Source organism: Stegodyphus dumicola, chromosome 7, assembly GCF_044657685.1.
Source record: "Stegodyphus dumicola isolate Sdum_Otavi_A_Nest chromosome 7, ASM4465768v1".
NCBI lineage: Eukaryota > Metazoa > Arthropoda > Arachnida > Araneae > Eresidae > Stegodyphus > Stegodyphus dumicola.
The window spans coordinates 150,764,654-150,791,159 of NC_140774.1; the positions used below are offsets into that span (position 1 = coordinate 150,764,654).

At 34.6% G+C, this 26,506-nt stretch overlaps 2 protein-coding genes across 2 annotated transcripts in view; one reads left to right on the top strand and one right to left on the bottom strand.

Annotated features, from left to right (window-relative positions):
* Positions 1 to 26,506, top strand: part of LOC118187669 (core alpha-(1,3)-fucosyltransferase-like) — a 631,908-nt gene that overhangs the window by 549,349 nt on the left and 56,053 nt on the right. The window lies entirely within an intron of this gene.
* Lrp4 (LDL receptor related protein 4) overlaps positions 1 to 26,506 on the bottom strand; it is a 1,066,574-nt gene that overhangs the window by 12,416 nt on the left and 1,027,652 nt on the right. Inside the window, exons 29-31 of the mRNA XM_085821440.1 lie at positions 10,549 to 10,693; positions 7,928 to 8,041; positions 6,386 to 6,494 (exon numbers count right to left, since the gene is read on the bottom strand). Coding sequence (XP_085677566.1) covers positions 6,386 to 6,494; positions 7,928 to 8,041; positions 10,549 to 10,693 — 368 coding nt within the window. The remainder of the gene's footprint in view (positions 1 to 6,385; positions 6,495 to 7,927; positions 8,042 to 10,548; positions 10,694 to 26,506) is intronic.

Consider the following 26,506-nt stretch of genomic DNA (forward strand, 5'->3'; position numbering starts at 1 on the left):
TTGATTATGTAATGAATTTCGCAATATATTCAGCGACTTTAAAATTTATCGTAAAAAAATGTAATCGTAATTTGAAATTTTTAAATTTTTGTTTATATGTGTGTAGGTATTTATCTTAGAACACATGAGAATATCGATATTTCGGATGTAATAGGATATTTTAATCGTTAATAAGAAAAATAGGAATAGGATAAACATCATGAAAGTCTGCAGATGAGGTACTTGCTCTTCTTGAAACAGTATAAAATATGTGTGTTTGAATTGATGTAATTATTTGTTTCCAACCTTTGCCCTCTGCCTACAGCATTTTCTGCGGACTCCCATGACAGACACCTACGCAAATGGGAGGAAAGAACTCAATATCAATCTACGATAAGAGACACTTAAAAGTGAGAACACTGGAAATAATGATACAAGTAAAGAAAGTTGGAAATATAGAGATAATGCCAAGTGATAAAGATGACATAAGTAGGAAACTCCATTTGAAAGGAAATCTCTGAGAAATTGGAAAGAGAAAACCTGAAAATTCTACAATAATTTCAAAGTGGAATCGGAAGAACTAAATTTTCTGGTTGCCTTTTTCTCTGTTCATGCTGTCTTAGTCCCCAGGCATTTTTACTCAAATGTGTTTCCGCACTTGATTTCTGTGTGCCTCTGCAGTGTAACTGGATAATCTGCCCAGCTAGCAATCGAGATGCCCGGTGTTCTAATGCAGAAGAGGACATTCTACATTTTTCACTTTCTTGACAGAGAAAAATTCTGAATGACTCTAGAAGTGGCGCTCGAACTAAAAGGTGGTAGAGGATAATTCGATACCACCTGGATTATTATGATACACGACTGGGTTCTCCTATACGCAGTCGCCCTTTAAAAGGGAGAGTATACAAGGTATTTTATTTTGCCTTTTCGCGTGCCTCCGTGATGTAACTCAGTAAAACGTCCGGTTGGCAATCGGGAAGTCGAATTCCAGCGAGAACATTGCACATTTTTCAGTTTCCTGATATCGAAAAAGTCTGAATCACTCTACAACTGTCTTCTGGATGGTTTTGGCTCACTATCCCATTTTTGAAGATTTTCTTGCTCATCTTATCCTCCCAATTTTTTAATGCTTCCTATATTTGCAACAATAGTACATTAAATGCCCTTAAATGTTATATACAGCATATAAAAATTTATATATTGTTAATTAATAATTTGATCACTTTTGGCAACAGCATAGATCGTGATCATGTTATTGCCTAAAGCAGGGGTTCCCAGCGCGGTCGGTATGGACCTCCTGGGAGGTCGATGAAGTTTAAGGAGGTCTTTGATAGGCAAGGGGTCGATAGCCGAATATGTAACGGCAAATGATCGATATAATCAAGATCTCATTGATGAAATAAAATTTATTGACAAAATTGATAATTAAGTGTTTATTGCTCTAAATCTATAGAATGTAATATGGAATATATCACAGAAAATAATTAACAGGTGAAAGTACAGAAAAATTATGTAATATATTTTTTTCTCAATAATTATTTTTTTTTATAATATAAACTTTTTTTAAGCAATTAGTTCAGTATAAAAGTAAAACTCGATAACACAAAAAATACGAATCAAAACTAACGAGTAGACGCAAAACCTGCCCCTATTCTTTTCCCAATGGCGGCCGTCGAAAACTTGTTAATAGAAGTTATGCTCAAATGTCAGTTACATCATCACTATAATTGTATACCTTTTCCATCTAACCTTGTATAGACATTATGTTATTTCGAAGCAGGAAAGATGAAAAATTAGCAAAACCTTCGCCGGGAATCGAACCACGGACTTCTGGAATACGCGCCCAGCGTGTAAACAACGACACCACGAAGGCATGCTAAGAAAGCGGGAGAAATACCTTATATACTCCCCATTTTAAAAGTCGATTGGGGTTTTAGGGGACTCAATCGCCAAATCCTAGGTGAGGAGAATCATCATCCACGACCCTCTTAGTTTAGGCGCCAGTTTAGAGACATTAGGTTTTTTTTGTTTTGGAAGCAGGAGTGATGAAAAATGAGCCACACCTTCGCCTGGAATCGAACCACAAACCTCTGAAATACGCAACCAGCGTGCAGAGCATCACACTACGAAGGCACGCTAAAGATTCGGAAGAAATACCTTGTAACTTGAACATTACAAGCTAACTACTGATCCCCCCCCACCGTTACGATTATGATATAGGCTGTATATTATGGAGAAAATGTAAAAGGTAAATGAAAAAAAAAAAAAAAAAAAAAAAAAAAACAATTCTTTGTAAGGTGTCGATACAAGAAAAAAGTTGGGAATCCCTGGTCTAAAGCTTAAAATGTCTAAAATATTTTAGCTAGTTTTTCCACCTGCAAGAATCGCCTAAGCATTTAACTTGGCCAACATTCTCTTCGTGAATTTTCAGACGTTTTACAAGTTCCTGATCTTGAAGTAAAATTATTGATTTTCTGTGACTGGATAACTCATGTTACATGATCATTAAATGAAAATTTGCAAGTTCATTTGAACTCATTGACAAAAGCTTCTTTGCTATGGAATTGTTAGCCCAATGGGCATTAGCCCAGAAGGGCTATTAATTGCGTTTTGGCATTTTGCGTTGGTTCACTAGAATGTCGGTTCACTTTTCAAATTGTTTCCACCAAATATTAGAGCCCTGTATTATACTTAAAGAAATTAAATAAAGAAGAATCTGCATAAATGTAAAAATGTTTATCGCATTGTGATAAAACAATGATACCTAGAGCCATCAAAGTTTGAATAACGTACGTTTCCACCCAAATATGGGCATAATTTGGAATTTCTTTTACTATCCATTCCATATTTTGTAAAACTGTAACGAATTTTTGATTAACAAGCTCAACAATTTAAAAGCAAGTAATGGCAGCACTATATGGGGGAAAAAAAATTAATCTCCAGCGCGCGAGACTGTGTATGGGAAATTCTAAAGATATGCTCATTTTAAAATTATTTCGAGATCGTGCTGTTGAACTGAGTTTTATGATTTAAGTATGAATAACATGATATTTAATAAATAAAGGTAACATACAAAACGTTAAAAAAACACCCCTTTGGGCGTAATGTAGAATCTGAAAGTATTAGCCCAAAAGGGCTATTAATTTCTTTTTGGCATTTTAGGTTGGTTCACTACAAATATTGGTTCAATTTCAAATTGCTGCCACCAAATATTAGAGCCCTGTATAATATTTAAAGAAATTAAATAACGAAGAATCTGCATAAATGTATGTAAGAAAAATAAAGAATATGTAAAAGATTAAATAAGCAGAGAAAATTAATTCCCTTCTGTAATCTAAAAATAGTAACTTCTATTTGCACTGCGTCATTTCGAGAAAAATATGTCATATGAGTCTTACATCATTTTGATAGTGTAAATGAAACTAAAACTCAAACAACCGTAAGTAATTTTACAGCAATATTAACCATCCAATAAAAATGCATTGAGAACCAAAACTAACTCAGTCTGAATTAAGATTTCACTCTGAACATAACGCCCTTGCTCTCACCGCTTTGGTTTAGCTGCGTTGATTGCTTTGCAAATCTATCAAATATGTAAGCTTTTTGGAATAGGCATAATAAATGTGCCAAGATGCAGGCCCGGGCCGACAATAGGTGCGAGGTCGTGCGGCGCACGACGGCGACGAGTCAAAAAGGCACCGGGCAATCATTAAAACAAACAGTTGTCTCGCTGCCTGTCTGAACAGAAAAGTTCTTTTCTTATTTGAACGCCCTTCGGAGGTCGACTCAGGTAAAACCTAGGAAAATACTGATTAAGATCTGTACGTAGGCAGTCTTGGCCACGGGTGTTTAAAATCAGTCTCCACAGGACTGCAGTCATCGCTAACGATGGCTGTTTCAGCCTCGGCAGGGACCATATGGCGTTTTCGTCCGTTCGGCTGGTTGTGGTTGAGCTACATATCTATGGTTGTCCGGGGCGAAACATTCCCGTTGCTGGAGTTAGTGAATTCAGAGAGCCTCGAGATTTCTACTGGGCACCGGTAGCCTCAAAATTACATATTCATATCCTTCCTTGATTTGCCCTGGGGACGCCTAAAGCCGACATCTGTATACCATGATGTAGTGTTAGCGGCCGGATTGATGGCTCAGTCTGTTGTGTACAGTGTTTAAGTGAATTCGTTCTGCTGTCCGGGGTTGAGGGCTCCTGTTGATGGCAGATGTTTTTACCATCCCTCCAATACGGGGACGTGGAATGTGAGTTTGCTGAGTATTCATATCGACTCAGCTTAGTCTTAACTCGTCTCCTCGACCGACAGGTTAGCCGCCTCTTGGATCGCCTCTAGGAGTTGGGGCGTTTAACTGTGTTAAGGCAGCCTCGAGACTGTCAGGTCTGAGTGCCCTTTCCTCCTAGCACACTGTCTTATTTGGCCGAAAGTTATAACCAGGGCAGGAGTGCATCTCTGGTGTTCTCTTCTATCTTATTTAAGCACGAAAATACGTCCTATCGATGCATATGTAAGGGTAGACGCATTCAACAAATTGCTTAATTGATTCATCTTTATTTTGTGTCTAGTGTTGCAATAGTAGTAATTTGTGCAACATTTACCTTTTTTTGATTGCTTGTTGTTATTGTTTGTTATTGTTCCGAGAACGACCAAGCTGAGTCGGGAGCTGTACTCCGGAAAGTAGAGTCTGGTGCTTTCCAGGAAGCTGTCTCCACCGTGATATCCTGATAACTTGAAGGCTGTGTCGCTGATCGTATCAACGTGTTTACAGTAGTTCATCGACGACTGTAAAACGTGTTTTGCAGCTGTCCTGAGCAGTATTGGTTAAATAAAGTGTGTTATTCGGTGCTTCATCAAGTGTCGTCGTTTTTCACTCCAAATCTACAAACCCCGTACGAACGTTAAGGAAGAAAATAACGCAACAACTGGTGTCAGAAGAATAAGAAAAACGTAACAATATATTTCTCGCATTGTGATAAAGCAACTGTACCTAGAGCCATCAAATTTTGAATAACGTAATCTTCCACTAAATATGGGCATCTGGAAGCGCAAATTTGGAATTTGAAATGTGTTTTATTATCAATTTCATATTTTGTAAAACTTTTAACGAATTTTTTATTAACAAACTCAAGCATTTCTAAGCAAGCAATGGCAACGTTGTACAGAAAAAACATTTTTGTCTCCAAAGCGTGAAACTGTGTATCAGAAATTCTAAAGATATACTCATTCTAAAATTATTTTGCGATATTGCTGTTGAATTGAACTTTATGGTTTAAATGCGAAGAACATGATATTTAATAAATAAAGACAGCACATAAAACGGTAAAAAAAGTCCCTTTGGGCGTAGTAATTAAATGTTGATTTTATTATGCATGTAATTTTATGTTAAATCCATTCCAAATCTTCCGAGGTGAGCTCTGGATATTTATTTTTAATTTCCTGAATTAAATTGATTTTACTTCATTTACACAATGTCATCATGACTTATATGGCATCATTTTAGAAAATATGTAAGGTTTGAATTAATCGTACCTGTTAAAGAGATCATCACTTCTTTCCGCGTTAGTAAAGGATAGCTTTGAAGAGCCCAGAAACTTGAGGTGTTTTGGTTTCGACGGTTCAGGTACTTACTTCCGCACTTTGTCTTGTAAACCTTTATCACATTTTCCCCGTGCATGCTGCTTGGATCTCAGCATATGTTGAAATAGCAAATGGAAGATTTGTGGCTCGAATCCTCGCAAACAGTATTTTCACGTTCTTATTTTTAAAAGACTTCGGAATCACTACAGTTTCGAGCAGACTAAATATGCGTTGAACGATTCGTCACCACCTGGATTTATTCAATTATGTCTCATGAAGAATGGAGGGATTCAAACCCGTTCTTCCCCATGATGCCATGAGTGCGTTCATGCACGACCAAATAGAAAAAGAAAGATCCATATTTCGAATTTTATTTCTTAATTTTTCATATCTCTTGCTCAAATAAAATATTTTGCTCAGTTACAGAATATTTCAAATAAGAGACTTGATTATTTAACGCACAAATTGAAATTTAGAAATATTTTTCAATTCAGAAAAGCTGAGGTATGTTCTTTGAAACTCTGGTTTGAATTTTTTTACAAGCTATCTACTGTCATACTTTTTATAATAAAGATCCATTTTAATTTATTTAATTATTTGTTTTCAGTGAATTCGTTAACGAAAGTAATGAATTAAAATCAGGAACAGAGAAAACACTGAAACTAAAACTGTGAGTGCTGTTTTAAACTAAAACTAGAAGCGATGAACTAGGTTAATTTATTCTGTATAAGATTAAAAACACAGATAGCAACTATAAATTAAAAAGAGATGGCATCTTATACTATTACTCAGGAAATGTCTTCAGGAAAAATATTAATTACCGATTGCTATTATTCGTTGGGGCAGAAGTAGTTACAGTTGACTCCTTGAAAGTCGTTTTATCTTCCGTACTGGCACTCTTGGTCGGCTCAGGTAAAATTTCCCCAGGCACTGCAAAAGAAAACGCAAGATAATTAGTTTTTTTTTAACTACAATAAAAAATGAACAAAAATTTACGTTTAAAAAAAAAGTATTTATTAACTCATGAAAATCGTTCCTTTTTTTGTTTGTAGATAAAAAGCTAATGATTAGCTACAGCACAGTAAATTTTTCTAATAAATTTCCATTTGTTTTAAAAGATGCGATAGTGAGAGAAAAAGAGTGCTCTTCTAATATTTTCTCTATCACAATGTTCTATTTACAAAACTCTTCAAATTTTTACAAATGCCGCATTTACGAGTTTCGCACTTATAGTTCATATCTTTGGCCAATTTGTTTTCTCTAAACAAAAATTTCGGAATTTTATCTATAAACTATGCAGAATTTTTAGCTGAAATTTATTTCAAATCTGAGGTGATCTGTCTGTGTTCCCCTTTGTGAAATATCAATTAATATAAGATGTCACTTAACAAATTAAAATCAAATGCTGCTGACAAAAAGACTGTGTCTATTAAACCAAGTCGAAGAAAATTCTAAGTTAATAAGCCAGTAATGAAATTATTATAATGAACGAACAGGTAATGACAGTAAAAAAAGAAATGATATGGATTCTTAAGGAATGGATCTAGGTTTATTGTATTATGGCACTGCAAGCTAGAACTACCTATTTAACAGGAGGAATGTCTTCGTGGGAGACATTTCTAATGGAAGCTGATTCATATTCACGTTACATATCAGGAAAACCAGAAAAACACTCATGCAGCAAGCTCATTCTCTGGGATGAGTTTTAAAGAAATTCTGGAAAACAAACCAAGAATTGCAACTCATTACAATGTGATCGTTACTACCGAATCATCCTCGAAGTTATGACAGACCCTGGAGTTTGACTGTTATTCCCTAATTCTCGTGTAAGCACTGATTTTCTAAAGGTCATATTACACATTCAAAACCTTTCAAAAGAATAACTGTTTAGTACACTTTTTCTGCTTTGTTACTCAGTATAAAGCAACAAGTTACCACCGTTCACTTTGGGATTACCAGGTAAAGGCGAAATTAGTTCCTTATTACAAATAATGGATCATGATGGATTTAATGCTGATGGTACAGATAACGGTAATTGGAAATTTTGAAAATATTTGAAAAACATTTAAAAATTACAATATTTTGCGATTTATATGGTATTTCTCGGTATAATTTTTGTTATCTTTCGAATCTAATTCGTTTGGCATATCTAGTTGTAGTATTTTTGTTATGATATCTTAAATTCATAACAAAATTCTCGGAAGTATATTCTAAATGGTTATTTTTTATGTACAACAATTTTTGACAAAATAAAAGTAGTTTACTTTAAAAGTAGCTCTGTGCTTTTATATTGAAATGAAGCATTTAAGATTTTAATATTAATTACAAATTTTGAATTTTAATAAGAAATAAAGCGAACTTACCAGTGGAGCAAGGTCGGCTGTCGTGAAAGGACGGACATGCGCAGACGTGTCCATGGGGTCTGAATAGGCACAAATGGCTGCAGCCGCCATTTCCTTCTCCGCAAGGGTTGCTACCTACAGGAGCAGCACAATAAGAAATAATTAATGATAGGAATACCAAGCTTTAATTACTATTTTTAGTTTTAAAATGGTTCCAAGAATTTAACATTAAGAATCATAACTGAACTTTAATATAGTAGGTTAGTTTTTTAATAAATATTTTAGATCATTAATTTCCAACTGTTGGCGCTAATGCCCATCGGTGGCACTAAGCAGATCTGAGAATGCAGGTATAGTTCAAGAATACTAAGAAAGCACTGAGAAGCAAGTTATCCATATGGAACTTGGTTGGAAAACTTAGTTACCTAAATAGTTTTAAACAAGCATTTAATATTCACTAGAAACTATACATTCGCAAATACACTTACACATCTGAAAAAATTCTAAGACCCAGAAATTGTTGCCGTGAGATCAAGAAGTGCCATCTTTATTTGTTATGAGAATATGATGGATGTTGGAGATGTCGATGTTTGCCAGCACGTTCTTTCGATATATCCCATGTCATGGCAGGAGTCTATACATGTTTTGGTCCGCAAGTTGTATACATACTTTATTCTAAGTTTATTTGAAAATTTATTAATCATTGCCCTTCTAAGTGCATACTGCATGAAGAGTTTAAGAACAGAGTCCCTGTAAGCAACTCAGATGGTACTATGAGCCATGATCTAAGTTCTACACAGAAAAGCATAAAAGTATGTAAAGGTAGAAATTGTATTATTATTATTATGTTTCCTTGTTTACCTTCTGAAAAACATTTTTTAAAAGTTATTATTGCTATAATGAAAAGCAATTTAAAAACACTAAGAAGCCTAAAGCAGTTATAATTATTAAAGTTTATGTTTTAAAACAATTCAATGCAAAAATTCACCATTAATGAGCGTTTTAATTGTTTTCAACTGACGCTTTTTAAAACAGCCTAAAAGGTACGTTTTTACATTGCGATTCGAAACCAAAATTTGATCACCCGCGGAAGAGTACAGTGTTTCTGTGTCACCGAAATCTAAGGGCAAGCTCTCGTAACATGTACTTCAATGACTGTCATCCAAATGCACTCTTAAAAACATTTTCTTCACCATTGTATTGCAATGTTACATTGATGGCCTATACCAGCAAAAATAATTTATTATTAACAGGAATTTCATTGGCCATAATTTGAATAACGAGAATCTTCATTAAAACCAGTGAAAGCAATCGTAGTCGTGAATGCAACCATCTTCGCAGAGAGATTGTTGCGAATGTGAGCAAAATTTCGTTCCTTATCCCTGAATGATTTATAGGTTACATAATTAGCTCACGCATTTACTACTTGAATCTGTAGTTGTAATATAGAATATGTAAAAAAGAACCATCTTTGTACAAATGGTTATAGCAAATAATTTAATTGGCACACCTTCATCTGTCATATATCAAATTTATCTTTGATTAATTACAAATGCTCTATGTGAGGTCTTTCTACCACGTTATACACATCAAGCCCAAAGGATGCAAGAATTTTGAATAATCAAATGACAATCCTTTTTAACTGGACTCCAAATTTGCCGGACATCAATTCCCCCCCCCCTTGGTGGGAATATGTTAAAGGTGCTGTATTCGCTTCCACTGCCATATAAAGTTGCTGGATTCAAAATTTCCATTATCTGTGCCATTGCTTCAATTACTTCCGATATGTGTGTGGAGTAAAATGGACTACAGACGGATATCGATCATGTCACCCCAAAATCTCAAATACAAGAGTTGTAAAGTGTGCTTAAAAACTTAGACAGTCAAAGTCTAATATGTAAATAAATATAAACCAATTAAATTGTTTCCTATAATAATATATAACCGGGTGATTTTACTGCGCCCATCTTCTACGCAAAAGAAGAACACAAATTCCACAAAATAAGACTCAAAGTAGTATTATTGCCAATGTTCCTCGATTTGTTGATAGAACTGCATTCCACTGAGATCCGACTATTATATAATTTTTTATGAGAATTAAATTTTATTTGACTTTAACGAGCAATGTATTTATGACTAGAGGATCTATCTTCGATGGCATCTGTTACATCAGGACGATTACTCTTATAGTTTTAAAGCACAAAATACCATTAATGTTGGAATTCATTTTTACATTCCTGGGAATTACGAAATTCCAAAGGAACAGTGAAGAGTTATTGAGAGTTTTGGTAGCCTTACTGTAGAGAATTTTGAGTTGACTTTTGTTCTACAGCAAAGACAGGACTGCATTATTTATGCATTATTTATGTTAGCTAACTAAATCGAGTTTTTACTGAATATTATAACTGCATATTAAAAGAAAAAGCGTAAAATACAAGTTTACTAAACAAAAACAAAACTAATACAAGTTTACTTTTTAAAAACAAGTTTACTAATAATAAATTGATCTGCAGCTATTTTGTTTTCTTTTTTCCTTTGCTTTTCTTTTTTTTCCCAAACATTTACGCAAGTTATTGAAAACATGTAAACAGGAATTTATTTGAAACATGCATTGGCAAGTTAAAGAAGGTTTCTAATTTAACCTGTTTGCCTGGACGCGGCCACCATCTTGATTTCCATGAGGTAGCCAATATTATCACGTATCACGGTTCTGTTTCGACCACTTTCTTTGTCCACCCTCTCAATGGAGTTCGTATGCCAGTCCGTCCAAAACAAATAAGGGCCATACTGTAAAAAAACAACAACAGCAAAAAAAAAAAAAAAAAAAAAAAGATTACATTATGGCAAATTTAAACATGTTTAATATAACGGCTTTTTAAAACGATATTAAATTTTCAAAATTGGAAAAAAAACTTATTTAAAAGTAGTAGAAGAAGAAATTCTTTATTGCAGTTTTAAAGGCCTTAGATTTAAAGGGAATCAGAACCTACCACCGTGCTTGCTGTCGTTATGTAAGTGATTAGAAAATCCATACAGCAAATGGAAGACAATGTAATTCTAATCTCAGAGAGAGAAAACCAATTTTTCACGCTTCCTATTCCGAAAAATATAAACGTCTACATAACTGCGGGGACGAAAATTTATCACAACATAGATTTGGTCGCACTTTTTAAAAGCTGAACATAAAGCTTCTTGTATTCTACTGAAGGGCAAAGATTGACAGTGACTGATAGTACGATAATCACTACCTCTGATAATTCCGCGGAGGTAAGGAGAGGATGGAAAACTGTTTAATGCTTTCGAAGTACTCAGTGAAAATATATTCATCGCTTTTCAAAAGGTTTATTGACAAAATGGCTAACACTTCAGGAAACAATATCTACCATCCACTATAACACTGAATGGGTTAAATGTATAATAATGTAAGGAATTATCCCCGTGCTTGCTTTCATGGTGTAAGTAATTAGCATACCCAGATAGCTACTGGAAGATCTATAGTGCGATTTCAACTGCTGGGACATAATTGATATTTATCATTTCCTGCTCCAATAAACCTTATGGTATTTGCAGGTTCAGAAAACTGAATATTAAGGCTCATCGTGTGTATGAACCTAAAAGGTCTACCAGTAATTACAAAAAACAACGCGAAGCTTCAAGTATTTCATTTTGTAAGGGCATAAGTCAGCTTGTTAGCGATATAGCAGTGAAGCTTATATTATGTACAAACAATTGAAACTGGATGTAAGTCATATAGAACGAAAGCTTTCTTGAAAAATATTCTGAAAGTATTTCTTTTGAGGTAGTGTAAATTTTCATGTTATCTTAGACATCTGCTTGATTTCTCACATGCATCCTCTTGAATGATTAGCGTCAGTATATTTTCGGGCGTCTAAGCTATGTCCTTTCAAAAGTGTACTTGATGTTAGAAAGTTCAGTCCTATTTACTACAACCTTAAGACATTTTTTAATATCATTTGTCACATTCTTCTGAGTTTTCAATGACCCATTCTAATATACACTCACTTCATCTTCCGCCCTATGCGGAACACAAAAATCGCTGAAAGAACTAGGAATAAACATCCTTAAGACGTTTGGAATTCTTGAAAAAATGCAACACAAATATCATTACGAGGTTAAGCAACGATGTCTTAAGACATATAAAATACCAACATCTTCACGATATTCGTGCATATTTCGGGACGCAGCGACTTAAAAAAAAACCTTCTCAATTAAGATATTCTCAGGACACTTAAGATTCGAGATCACCAAGATATCTTCTGTGTTGCGATATAAGCAGGGGACATTGCGACATAAGCAGGACATACTAAGAATATTTTGTGTTATGGAAAGAGTCAAGAATCCGTTAAACCATCCATCTGCAGACATTCGTTAAAACGGAAACACGAAAATAGGCATGCAGACATGCAATGAAAGAAAAAAGCAATATGCATTTAATAAATTGTGACGATCTGAGTAAATAATTATTGAAAAATTATTTTCTATACAATATACAAAGATAGACTTTTAAATATTATTTTGTTAATTAATTGTTTTCATATAAAGAAATTATCATTAAATTCTGAGCTTGTTGCTGTAATTTCTTGCAATTTCTGTTACTAGTTTCTTAAAAATATTTAAATGTTACACGTTCGACATTAATATTTTATTAGGATACTTTCTTCAGTATTTAAACAATAAGTATCTGCAAACAGAATTAGCTTTACTTTTACTCATTATCAATAGCAGATTCTCCATACTTTTCATTATCATCACAAGAGATATAAAAAAAAGAAAAATCTGAAACCGACAATTATTAAAGAGAACAAAATCTTTAAATCCGTATTCACTAAACCGAATTCGATTCTATTAATTAAATCAAAATCCTTTTAAATATGCTTTCATTTTTTAAAATTTAACTTTGTCTGTAGATGGCACCACTTGCTTTGTGAATTTGCTGTCCCCTTTTTTTATGCTTTTAAAATTCTTTTAATAAATTTAATTATTTGTTATTTTATTTATCATGTATTAAATATCTTCTTTTTTCTTTTGCTTCAATAACTAACATTTGACTTGATTAGCAGTATAGGACTCTGATATTAGAATTCCGTAATAATATTTATTCAACTGTTACTCTCAGTTTAATGAACTTGGTTAACATGTTTAAATATTATATTTTTAGTTCAGTTTTAGATTTATAAATTAATTTTAATGTTATATTTCAGCCTTTCATTTTCGTTTTAATAACTTCTGATCTTATTCTTTCGAGATGTGCGAACTTAAATAATATAGTCAGTGTAGGATTATATAAAACTAAATTCATAAAATAAATTCAGCTCATGTAAAGTTTAATAATAGACTTATGTTATTATATTTCTATTATAACTATAATAGAAAAATATAACTTAAGTTCTGTTTTACACAGGCAACCCGTGTCTTGGAATTGTTTGTACCATTACCTAATGCTGCGAGCGGAGGTTGTTTAACCATGTCGATGAAAATCAACCTAACAAGTTGTTGCGGATTCACACCAAAGAATATGTATTGTTAAGAAAGCTTCGCAGCAGCAGGAGTGGCTCCCTTCGAAAGAAAAGGGAAACAGCTTCACATGCGTAAAATATCTGTCGCCAAAAAGCGCCAAAACTCGAAGCTTATGTCGAAGTTCGAACAGGTTCGACGGTCACGTTTATCAAGAGTTTAAAGCTGTGTGACTCCATTTTCCCCCCTCCATATTGACGGATATGAAATCAGACATCAAACTGCTATATGGATAATGCAAGTTCAACAGCCAGTGAAAGTGAAACTTCACCTTATTCAGCTTAATCCGTGTTCCTCAATTTTCTGTACACGTGACGAAAAAGGAAAATCTCGGCCAGGTCTAGTACATCACAGAGGAGAAATTCTCGCCAAATCCCTTGGCGAATTTTCTCTCTTCTTTCTAGCGGCGTAGAAGACAAACTGGTTTACATTACGTCTATGGAGCCTTTCCTTCTTTACATAGACGTTATATAAAATACAAAAAAAAAATTATAAAAACCTAAAAAATTATAAAAAATTATGATACTTAAGTTTTTATATTCTCATCTCTATCCTTAAACTTTCTCGAGCCTGTGGCTCCCTCTATTGAGCATCAAGTAAATCACTTATGCCAAATTTTTCCAATTTCTGCTCACTTTTAGTAATTCTGATGTGGAGATAAATGGTTTTGAACCATAGGCACTCCGAAATTTGCAAATCATTGGCATACATAGACGTTCTTTGTTCACACTTCGCGAAGCGCAGAACACAAAACGATTTCTACTGCGCAGTCGCCATCTACGCAAACACTGAAATGGCAAGCAAAGGAAAAGTGCTAGTGCTACTTGCTGTCAACTGCATAAAACTCGAGATTTTCCCTTTTCTATCTGCACATTATTCGATGAAAAAAACGATTAAAAGCTGAATAATTATGATTTTTTTTTTAAATCACGTTTTTTTTTAAACAGTCTGTATTTGCTCGATTACGAAGAAATGACATCTCTTTAGTGCAAGAAAAGCATTGTGATATTGCATTCCTTCTTTATAAAATGTTCTTTGCATAGCCTTGATCATAGTTCTTCTATCATACTGTTTTTGATTGGTTGGTCTTTGAACAAAAACCTTACGATTAGCCATGTAATTCTTAAACACTTCTGATTATGACCTAATTAAACAGCTGCGCAAAATAGAGCACCCAGCGTATCCCCCTCCTAGTATCATAAAACAATGCAGTTACAAATGCAAAAAAGTTCGCTGAATGTTAACTATTGTGGCTGGAAACCAAACTAGTGCTAAAAGAAATGCATATTTTTTGGTACAGGTTTCTTATTGCTTTCCTCAGTGACTAGATCTGATAAGATTATTAGGTATATTATTGACTAGTTGAGGTAGATCGTCAGAAATTTTAATTTTCCCGATCTATTAACGAAATAGATTTCAGTTTACTTATATGTTTTAGTTTAATGTCAATGGAAGTGTTCTTGCGCTGCATGTAAAAAATAAAATTTCGAGATTCATCACGTTATTTTTTGGAAAAATTTCTATGAGAAGTTCGCATTAAAGTGATAGTTTTAATAAAAACATTATAGATTAAAAATAATTAACTATTTATTTTCAATTATTTTTGACTCATATTAATAGCTGCAATTTAGTTGGAGCTTATAAATTCTTTTTTTTTTTTCCTGTAATCTCAAAGCTTAGCAAAAATTTAAAAATTCTGCTCTTTTTATAATACTACTGAAATTGCTTTAAGTAAATAGTCCTTATTTACTCCATAAGTATTTTAATTTGAAGGCCTTTATTAAAATTTTATTTGGGAGTAGCTTAATTTTTTTCCACGTATTAAAGAACAGTTCTGCAATTTCCTTTTCTCAAAAAAAAAAAAAAATTGCAATGATAAATAAGTAAATGTATTTCTATCTTATGTAAAAAATTAAAATGTCAAATGAAAAATTTCATTTTCTTTGTTACTATAATATTCAATGAAATTATCGATATTTTTCACATTTTTTGGATGCATAGACATTTAATTTAATTACTTTAATACAAAACCACCAGCTAAGCACTTTTTTTTTTGCTTACTGTGAATATTTTTTGTTACATTTCAATGGTGGTCTTCAAGAGAAAAAGTGCATAAAATATTAACCCAACTCCAATGCTTAAAGCACCTTTAAATAAATTTTTACAGTTGCTGAAAAATTTTAAACCTTTCTTCCTTTAATCTGGCAAATTTAAACTGATAATCTAGTATGTTAATAAAAATATTTTGAATAAATTTTCAAACTCATAAAAATTGCATCTCATTTTTAATATAGTTATTGCTTAGTTACAAATATGCGCGATATTCATTTAATATTCCCAGTTATACAGAAGTAAATGTAAAGATTTGAATGTATCTAAAATCGCATGATCTTTAATAACTAATATTGATGCGACAATAATAACAAACACCAGAGAAAATACCGTAATGTCTTAAAATTTCCCCAACTTCTTTTTCAAATTTCCTTCTCTTTTTCCTGACTTCTATCTTTTTTGTTCCGAAATTTTTACTTTACTGTTCTCTTGAAATGAACTTTTAATCTGTTGTTGTGACTTGTCCCATAAGTTTGATATTGACGTCAGAACAAACCCATGAAATTCACCGTGGCAAGGACTGCAAGATTGTGCCTTTCGTTGTCAAGATTCTTGAACATCATACAGGTGACAGCTCGACTGTGCTCATTTCCATTCCCAGGTTTGAAAGAGAGCACCGGGAGGGGGCAAGTCTGAGAGTCTGCCAGTACTCTTCCTCTACCACAAACTTCTCAAGCGGACTTTCGGCTCACCGCATATTTAGAGTGCCTCCATGCCGAGCAGACACCTATACATTTATAAACATCCATGCTTTTTCCGAGATTCGAGTCTGAGCCCTTCGGTACGGCAATCAGCCTCGTTGAGCACTATCCGGTTGGGCGGTATTTTTAATTTTTCTCTGCGTTTTCAAGCTCTTGTGTAAACGTTTAAACCTACATAGTAATAGTTTTTATTTTACAGTTTGTCTTTATTTTAGAATACGTCTTTTCTAATGGGAATACGTATTCGGAAATAATTACAGATATTTATTTTCCTATTACAGTAGTTTTTATTGCAATTACAAAGGTGATCCAGAAAATAAGAACCGTTTGCGCGAAAAGCATCTGATAGCACGAAGGTCAGGCATGCGTAGTTACATCGTTCAACTCAAGAACGAATTAGCCCATCCGTAACGTTTGAAGTCATTATTTCTCGGTAATCATGTTTAAAACAATTGTCGGCCCTTCGGTTGTGAAATAATTCATTATCAAGTTTTTAAATGTGAGAAATATTTGACCTTGTGAAATTTATCTTCATCTTCATATAAGTGAAACTTATGGAAAGAACGCGATGAGTGAAGGTATCGTGTTAAAGTGGGTTAGGCTGTTTAACGAAGAAAGGACAATGAGACAAAGAAAGGCACCGCAGAGGATTCTCGTTGCGCACTGAAGAACTGGTGCGCTGCATCGACGAAAAAGTTCTTTTCAATAAACGAATTACGATTTTTGATTTGTCAGTGCATTTCAAACATTTCACGATCTTTATTACAGAAAACTGTGACTGAATATTTGCACTACAGAAACTGTGTTTATGACGATTACCATAAATACAAACGGACGTTCAAAAATGGGAACGCATGATAGCAACCTTAAGGTTTTGTTGCGACAGTTTTTTAAGCGACCAGAAGGAAATGATTTTTTGAAAACGATTGTCCCAGGCGATGAAACAGGGATTTGTTCCGAGACACCTGAAACAAACGACAGCCAATGTAATAGCGGAATACTGGTTCCCCGAAACCCAATAATGCAAAGCCATCTTTTTCTTGAAGAAAACATACGTGCACCGTGTTTTTGCACTGAAAAGGAGTTTTGTTAGTGGCCTAGATGGAACAACGCACAACAATCAAACCTACAGCTTATTGTGAGAGACTGAAGAAGTTACGGCTCGCGATACAGAACAAGACGAGGACTACTGACTTCTGGCGTTGTATTCGTGCATGAGTTTAATCCTAGTATCCGGTGCACACGGGATTTGGATACTTTTGGCGACTTTTACTGCTCATCATAATGATGAGCAGTAAAAACGAGACATATACGATGAGTAGTAAACGAGTAATCAAAGAATATATATAGTTATACATAGTATGTACTATGTATATAGTGATAGTATATAGTGTATAGTATATACATATCTTTGGGTCATTTTTGGTGTTGGCGATAATTTTCAAAATCGCGCCAAGGCTGCACCGTATACTAGGGTTTTACCTGTGCATGACAACAAGCGACTGCATACCGCAAGCGTAACGACGACCTTGCTCGATTCATTTCAATGGGAACAATTCTGTCAACCTCCTTATAGTCCGGAACTAAGTCCATCCGAACTCCATTTATTTTCTCATCTCAAGAAATATCTTGCCGCGCAGCACTTTGCGAGTGATGACCGTACGGGTATGTTGCAGTTAGCGCCAAGTTATGACACATGCCTTAATACACATGATGAATACGTAGAAAAGTAGTTTAAGGTGCGTAGATATTTCTGTAATAAGATACAAATGAAAATAAGTAGCTAATCTTTTTTTAAATACCCAAACGGTACTTACTTTCTGTATGAGCTTTGTATTTCCTTTAAACTGTTGGAAGAATCAAAGATAGCATTTTGTGCTCAATAATAAAACAATAAAAATTTAAAATTATTTATCTACATTGTAAGATATATTTTAATTGATTCTTATTTCTCATGTCGAAGCTTTCCTATTCTTTTACTGTTTCATCTAATTCGCTAAAACTGCGAATGAAGGGAATTTTTAATACCGAGCACAGATCTAAGTTAAGAGAGTGCTTTATGAGCCTCAACAAGGAAGCGATGCTCTTATTTTTTCTGGGTCATGTATTGTAAAACTGCAAATTTAAAGAAAGGATGACCTTGAAAAAAATTTAATATAATTTAATAATTTAATATAAATTTAAATTGTGTAAAAGGAAACATCCTTTTACACAATTTAAATTTATAGGCATGCGCGATATGCCGCCGTAATATCGTAGGCCTTAAAGCTCCCTAAAACTTATCTCATGGTCCTGTTTGATCATCTCACATCGAATTTCGTCCTGCTGCCTTAATTTAGAATTGAGGTTTACGGGTACAAGATAATAATTGCCGTCTTTAGTAAAAATTAATAAATACTTAATTTAAAGTTTACCTTTTATTTAATAACTAGCGGAAGTACCCGATGCTAGTTCAGTTGGATTGAGAGTAATGCAACTAACAACGGAGAGAACGATACCGCTTTAATCCTTCTCTAAAAACGATACAAAATCTACGATTCATAGTCATACATTTTTCAGTCTGATGCGGTAGGGAACCCACATAAAAATATCTATAAAAAAATAAGCTAATTCTTTCTCTCATTATATCAGTAACAATGCCATGCAGTTTTTAATAATTTTCGTTTTTCTAATCAAATGATCGTAAAAGCTCAAGTTCTATCCAATATTTCACCTATATTCAATTTTAGTCGATTAAATGTGGCAAAAAATGGATCATATTTCTTCAGAAATCAATAACGCGAACAAACACACAAACATACATTCTTCCTTATATATATATACTAGATTTTGAAAAACTTACAAATGTTTGCTTAACAAAGTCTGCGATTTGAAAGCGAGCAGTAGCAACACCATTCGAAATAAAGCATTTTTATCTCCAATACGCGAGACTGTTGCCACTCGGAAAAATGAGAGCGAAAATTAATGTTTTCGAAGTTTTTAATTAATATTTCCGCTGTTTAAAGACGTACAAATATGACAACAGTCGAAATGGCTTCTCACGAATTTTTGGAATCAATAATTTATTTAATGTTTGGCAATGTTATTTTTATTTCAGCGTAAAACTTGGAAATTTTTTATTAACAAACGCTAAGATTTGAAAGCGAGCAGTGCAACAATTTTCGAAATAAAACAGATTTTCATCTCCAGCTTGGAAGACTGTTGCCGTTCGGAAAAATGAGGGCGAACATGATCGTTTTTCCGAGTTTTTAATTAATATCTCTGGATTTAGCTACTTTTTAGTCCAAAGGGATTTGAATCCCGAAGGACTATTAGTTTCGTTTCGGCATTTTGCGTCGGACTCATAAATGTCGGTTCACTTTTCAAACTGTTGCCACAAAATGTTAGAGTCCTGCATTATATTTGAAGAAATTAAATAATGAAAAATCTGCATAAATGTATGTATATTTCTCGTATTGTGATAAAACAACGGTACATAGAGTCATCGAATTTTGAATAACGTAATCCTCCAACGAATATGAGCATGTGGAAGACCAAATTTGAAATTTGAAATTTGTTTTATGATCGATTTCCTATTTTTTAAAACTTTGACGAATTTTTGATTAACAAACTCAAGGATTTCAAAGGGAGCAATGGCAACGTTGTGCAGAAAAAACATTTTTATCTCCAGCGCGTGAGTCTCTGTATCGGAAATTCTAAAGATATGCTCGTTTTAAAACTATTTTGCGATATTGCTGTTGCAGTGGATCTTATGGTTTAAGTGCGAGGAACATGATATTTAATAAAGAAAGGTAACACACAAAATGTTAAAAAACGCCCCTTTGGACGTAATTTAAAATCTGAAACATTTCAGATTTTGTTTTTTTTATTTTATTTATTTTATTTATTTATTTATTTATTTATTTTTTTTTTTTTCAAAAAAGTGAATATCAACCTTTTTCAGGACCCAGAAAAGAATCATAGAAAGTTTGCCGACGATAGCTATAGCAGTGACTGACTTATTAGAGAACAAACAGACTTCTTTATACATATAGACAATTTAAAAGTTTACTAAAATGTGTCTGAAAACCACCTGTAACTCAATTTTGTAATTTGAATCCTTATTTACGATCTGATCAAGCGACATTTTATTTGTAATTTTTTTAAAACACTTTTTATAAAGATACATTTTTAGCTAATCCAATCGGAAAAAGAAATTCACTTAAAAATTTTTCTTTCGTTGGATTTTAACTCTAAACATAAAGTTACGAATTACTAATTTATAAATTGCGTGGAATATTTAAAATTAAAAAAAATCTGAAGGCTTTTCGACTTTAAGGGGTGTTTTTTTAACGTTTTGTGTATTACGTTTATTTATTAAATATCATGTTAACCATAAAATTCATTTCAACAGCAATATCGCAAAATAATTTTAAAATGGGCATATATTTAGAATTTCCGATACACAGTCTGGCACGCTGGAGATAAAAATGTTTTTTTTTTCCCATACAGTGTTGCCATTGCTCTCTTTGAAATCGTTGAGTCTGCTAATAAAAAAATTCGTTGAAGTATTACAAAATATGAAATTGATAATAAAATAAATCCCAAATTCCAAATTTGGGCCTAGATGCCCATATTCGGTTGAAAGATTACATTATTCAAAATTTGATAGCTCTAGGTACCGTTGTTTTAGCACAAAGTGAGAAACATACAAACATTTATGCAAATTCTTCATGATTTAATTTCTTTAAATATAACATAAGGTGACAGTATTTGGTGGCAACAATTTGAAAAGTGAAACGGACATTTAAAGTTTTCGACGTAAAATGCCAAAACGAAATTAACAGCCCTTCTGGGCTAACGCCCTTTGCGCTAAAAAGAAATTCTTTCTGATATGTATTAAGAAATAAAAAGAAAAAATAAGAAAACATTCGAAACACAATCAAATCAAACTAGACTTTCATAATACAATTTCAATGTTCGCTTTAAGTTTGTTTTCTTTTTTTCCTGATTGATAAATCTCTAATTCATTTACAAAAAATCTTAAATCTGCGTAGAAACACTTCGACAATTTTAATAGCTCCTTGTACTTGCAAATAACTCGTTTATTGAATATAAAAGATGACTAAACGGAGGAGTATCGTTTTTCAGATAAGCTCTTTTAATTGGTTGGAGATGAAGAAATTTTTACATGCTTTTATTCAAATTAAGGACTTAAATCCCGTTGTGAAATAAAAAGTGCTTATAAATAAAGCTGTGCAGTTTATTCAAATCAAGGACTTAAATCCCGTCGGTGAAATAAAAAGTGCCTATAAATAAAGTTGTTCAGTTAAAAAAAAAAGCGAGATAATGCATCGTAACAAAATAAAATTGAAGCTAAATAGAAAATTTATAAATTTTTTTAAAACAAACTTTAGAGATAAAAACCTCGTTTTCACGCAAATTGGATTGAATATTAATAAATATGCTTTGTTTTTTCATTTAATAATGAAATTTAATTCTTAATATTTTTGGTTTAGCTATTATATATTTTGTCCATATTATGCATGCGACATGCGACGGAGGACGTGGGCACCATCCCTCTACCATTAGGGTTAATTGGTATAGCGCCACGTCCACCTGTGTCTAGTGAAACGTGCCAAGGTCACTGAGTCCACAAAAACGCCTCGCACCGACCACTGAAACCCAGCGTCTGATGCAGGCCACATTGCATCAGCTATACCCTTGCGGCCACTGGGAAATTATTTTACAAATATTGTAGAAAATGACATGGCTAAACAAGGGTCATCACTGCTGCTGCAGGCTGAATTATCAGACATTAGTATGCACAAGTTGCTGAATTATATACCAGATTACTAAATTATATATTGGAGTACAATATGGTATAGAATCATGTAATGCATAGTAAGATTATGCTAATGCTCAAAATACATATTGAAACAGGAAGTATTATACATATTGAATTATGACACTTACTGTATCTGAACATACTAAGATATGATATACATAATGAGGTTATACAGATACTTCTGAGACTTGAAATACATGGTGAAACATTAAATACTGTACATACTGAACATGAGCATACTATGACTGAGCATATTGAAACATGAAATATATAGTGAGATATTACTGATTACGCTAATTACACGAGATACCTGATGAAACATGAAATACTGTACGTACTGAGACAGAAAACATACTATAACAGAGCATACCGGAACATGAAATGCATGGTAAGATTATACTGATATAAGATACTGAATTATATACAGGATTGCTGCATTATATACAAGAGAGATATTTGTATAACAAACATAGAAGGCATAGTGAGATTGTACTGAGACTTGAAAAACATGTTGGAACAGGAAATGCTGAACATACTGAAACATATAACATACTATAATTGTACATTCTAATACGTGAAATACATAATGTACTGCTACAAAGTACTGAGTTATATACGGAATACTTAATTATATCCAGGAGAGATATACATATGTCAATATTGAATTGTATAGAAAGGTTATACTGGTGCTTGAGGTGCATAGTAAAGCACATTGTATCTGAGCATTCTGAAACACGAGGGTAACATAATGAGGATATACTGAAATAAGATACTGATACTAATACTTATGTTATACTGATATTTGAAAGACAGAGAAACATGGGAAACTGAACATACTGAAACATGAAACATGCTGTTACTGAATAAAATGTGACATGAAGTACCTTGTGAATTTATACTGATGCAAGATGCTAAATTAGATACCGGATTACTGAGTTATACAAGGAGGATATATGAATTACAAATTTGAAATACATAGTAAGGTAATTGATACATAGAAAGGGTGACATTATGCTGATATAAGATAATAAATTATATAAAGGATTACTGAATTAAATATGGGAGAGAAATATGTATTATAATGTTAAATACGTAGCAAGATATGCAGACAGACGCTACAAGAATACATAAACAAAACAGTTCACTTGGTGACAGGATATAGGAGTGTGTAATAATGGCGTATATAAATTACAGACTTGAGATGCATAGTGCGGTGATATTGAAACATAGAGAGGGTGAGATTAGACTGATACGAGATAATGAGTTATATACATGATTATTGAATTAAATACCGGGGGGAAATACGCATTGCAAATTTAATACGTATAGTGAAACTGCAGACTGGCGTTACAAAAATACGAAGTTAACAGTGCATTGGTGGCAGAATATAGGAGTACATAAAGCATACATTTGGTATTTCATGTGTACATATGATGCTGCTGACTGTGATTACAGATGCTGCCATTACTGCGTTTTATGAAGACAAAGTACTTGTATACTACTGCTGCATACATAATAAGTTAGAGCCATTCATATGTGCAGTTACAATTATATAATGCTGCCAGTGAGCTCCCTTTAGCTGGTATGGGAATGTTGCATGATGCACTAAGTACTCTTAAATGGTTTACACTTGGCATAGGTTTGTTCCTAAGCCCATAAGCTTGTCAACAATTTTTGTAATGCTGCGTTTGAGATGTCGCTGCTTAATTATGAACCTGCTGAAGGCTAATCTGTTTGTCTCTGGGAACGGGATGTGTAAATCCTCCGTTAGTGAGCATTTTTCGACATAGTGTTCTGGCGTTCCCAGTTCACCGCAGCAACATAAGGAGGTAGTCGTCTTGCCGAATCTTTCAAAGTAGACTGGGAACGGGCCATGCCCGGTAATATAGTAGACCAGTTATGGATTTACTATAAGACGTTCTGGATCAACCTTTGGCAGATGCGCATACGCACGACGTCCTGTCTCATCGTTGTTCCATGCCTCTTGCCACAGTGTGAAAGCGACCTGTTTCAAGCTCTTTTTTAGATATGAGGTGGGCCATGGAATTTGCAGTGTCTCTGCATCATTATTTTGGGCTGCTTCTTTTGCGAGCCGATCTGCGGCCTCATTCCCAAGGTTGCCAATATGCGCTTTTGTCCATTCTAGGTTGATTTTTAAGGTCTTGTGAAAAGAGAGTTGTTCTTGAATTGCTGCAATTATGGGGGAGCCGTGCATAGGATTTAATATAGCATATAATGCTGACAGACTGTCTGTTATTATAAAACTGTTTTGATGTCGATATTGGGTAATAGTGTTTATTGCGTGATAAATGGCTGCGGCTTCGCTTTGAAAAACACTGTTTCTGGATTCCAAGTGTCCTTTCCATTGGCGTATTGGTTGCTGTTGCCGAAATGCGATGTATGCACAGCCAACATTCTCGTCAGTTTTTGAGCCATCTGTGTAGAATACGATATCATTGTCCGTAGCTCTTGTGTTTTGCTTAATATTAATGTGCACGCCTTGGCCTTGCGTCGACGGGTGTGTGTGGAGGCGATTGGACTCCCGTTCTAGGTTATCTGCCGTAAAAGTATGGTCACCAAACACCGCAGGGCGGCTAAGCTGCTTCACCAATTGGTAGGCTGCCTCTTTTTCCACATTTATGTAAAGAGGGGGCAATCCGGCCAGGACATTGAGTGCATTCTTTGGAGATGTTCTAAAAGCTTTAGTAATGTTGAGCAGAAACGGTCTTTGTATACTCTGTAGATATTTTATTTTGCGTCCTTGCATCGGAGAGGCCCATATTGCAGCTCCATATGTTACTATTTTCTCAGTGACTGTCATATACAGGGTCTTGAGTAAATGGGGGTTAAGTCCCCATCTGTAACCATTCATCAACTTGAGCTTGATGGCAATCTGTGCTGTTCGTTTCCTAAGCTCCAGCACGTGAGGGATCCAATTTAGTTTATCATCAAAAGTTATGCCCAGGTACTTTAGTTCTCGCTTAATGCGGAGTCTTTGGCCGTTGAGCGTTATTCTTGGTTGGCGTGCGAGTGTGCCCCCTTTTTTAGGAATCAGCAGTATTTGAGATTTTGTTTCAGCTATTTGGAGTTTTATTGCTGTGCATCGCTCCTGGAAGAGGTTGCAGGATTCCTGGGAATTTGCTTGCAGCTGTTCCCTGGTGTTTCCTTTCACAATTAGGGCTGTATCGTCCGCGTATGCAATTATTTTTGTGTGTTCCGGCCACGGCTGTGTGAGTATGATGTTGTACGTTACGTTCCATAGAAACGGCCCTGCGCAGGAACCTTGCGGACATCCTTGGGTTTGGTCTTGCTGGATGACACCGCTGTTATGCGGTAGAATCAATTTTCGCTCTGAAAGGTAACTCTCCAGGGTGTGGTAAATATTCCGTGGACATTTTGCCTCTCTCAGGGCATGTTGTATGGCCGGCCACCACAGAGTGTCAAAGGCACTCTTTAGATCTAATGATATGAATGCTGTGTGGTGGCCGGTAAATTTGTTCTCTAAAATGCTCTCCTTGACTTCCATGAGTGCGTGGATTGTTGATCTTCCTGCTCTAAATCCGTATTGGTTTCCACTTAAGTATTTGGTAGTATGCAGGTGGTGTCGCAGTCTGTTCATGAGTAACTTTTCAAATGTCTTACCAAGCGCTGATAGTAGGCATATTGGACGATAGGAGTCCGCTCTTTTTGGGTCTTTATTCTTTTTGAGGAAAAGAAGAACTTGACCAATTTTGAAGCACCTGGGGAATGTGCCAGTGGAAAGCAGTTTGTTGAAAAGGGTACGGAAGAGGTTGACGTGCGACCGTATTGCGATCTTAACTATTCGATAGTTTATTCCGTCTGGCCCCGGTGCTTTCTTTTGCGGTAGCTGTCGCAGGACATGTAGGATTTCTTGATTTGTGAAAAGAGCATCGTTCATGGCATCTGTAGCCAGGGTTTGGTTACGCATGGTTGCTTGTGTCGTTGTGTCATCTGTAGGATCGTCCTTCGTAAAGACCGTGTTGAGCACTTCTGTAAATGTAGCTTCAGTAAGGTGTTCATTGGTGTTAGGTATTGGCAGGAGATGAAAGGAGGCCTGTTTGAACAGCTTTCCCGCCACTATCTTGTGATGTATGCCGTAGGTATTTGTAGTTTCTGTACAGAACTTTCTCCAGCTGTCCAGTTTGGCGGTAATGATCATTTTTTTGTATTGGGCCCTTTCCTTCTGATATATAGTGAGTGTGTTAGAGGTGATGCTCAGTCGTCGCTCACTTTTTAGCCGTCGTCTTAAGGCACGACACATTTGCTGTTGCGCGCGTAATTGTTCCTCTCTAGTGGTTGCTTGCTCAATTCGATTGCTAAAGGGTGCCAGGCGTGATTTGATAGCTGTAACGAATGACCTGACCTTGCGACCTGGTAGGTTGTACCTTCTGATGATAGTTGTTT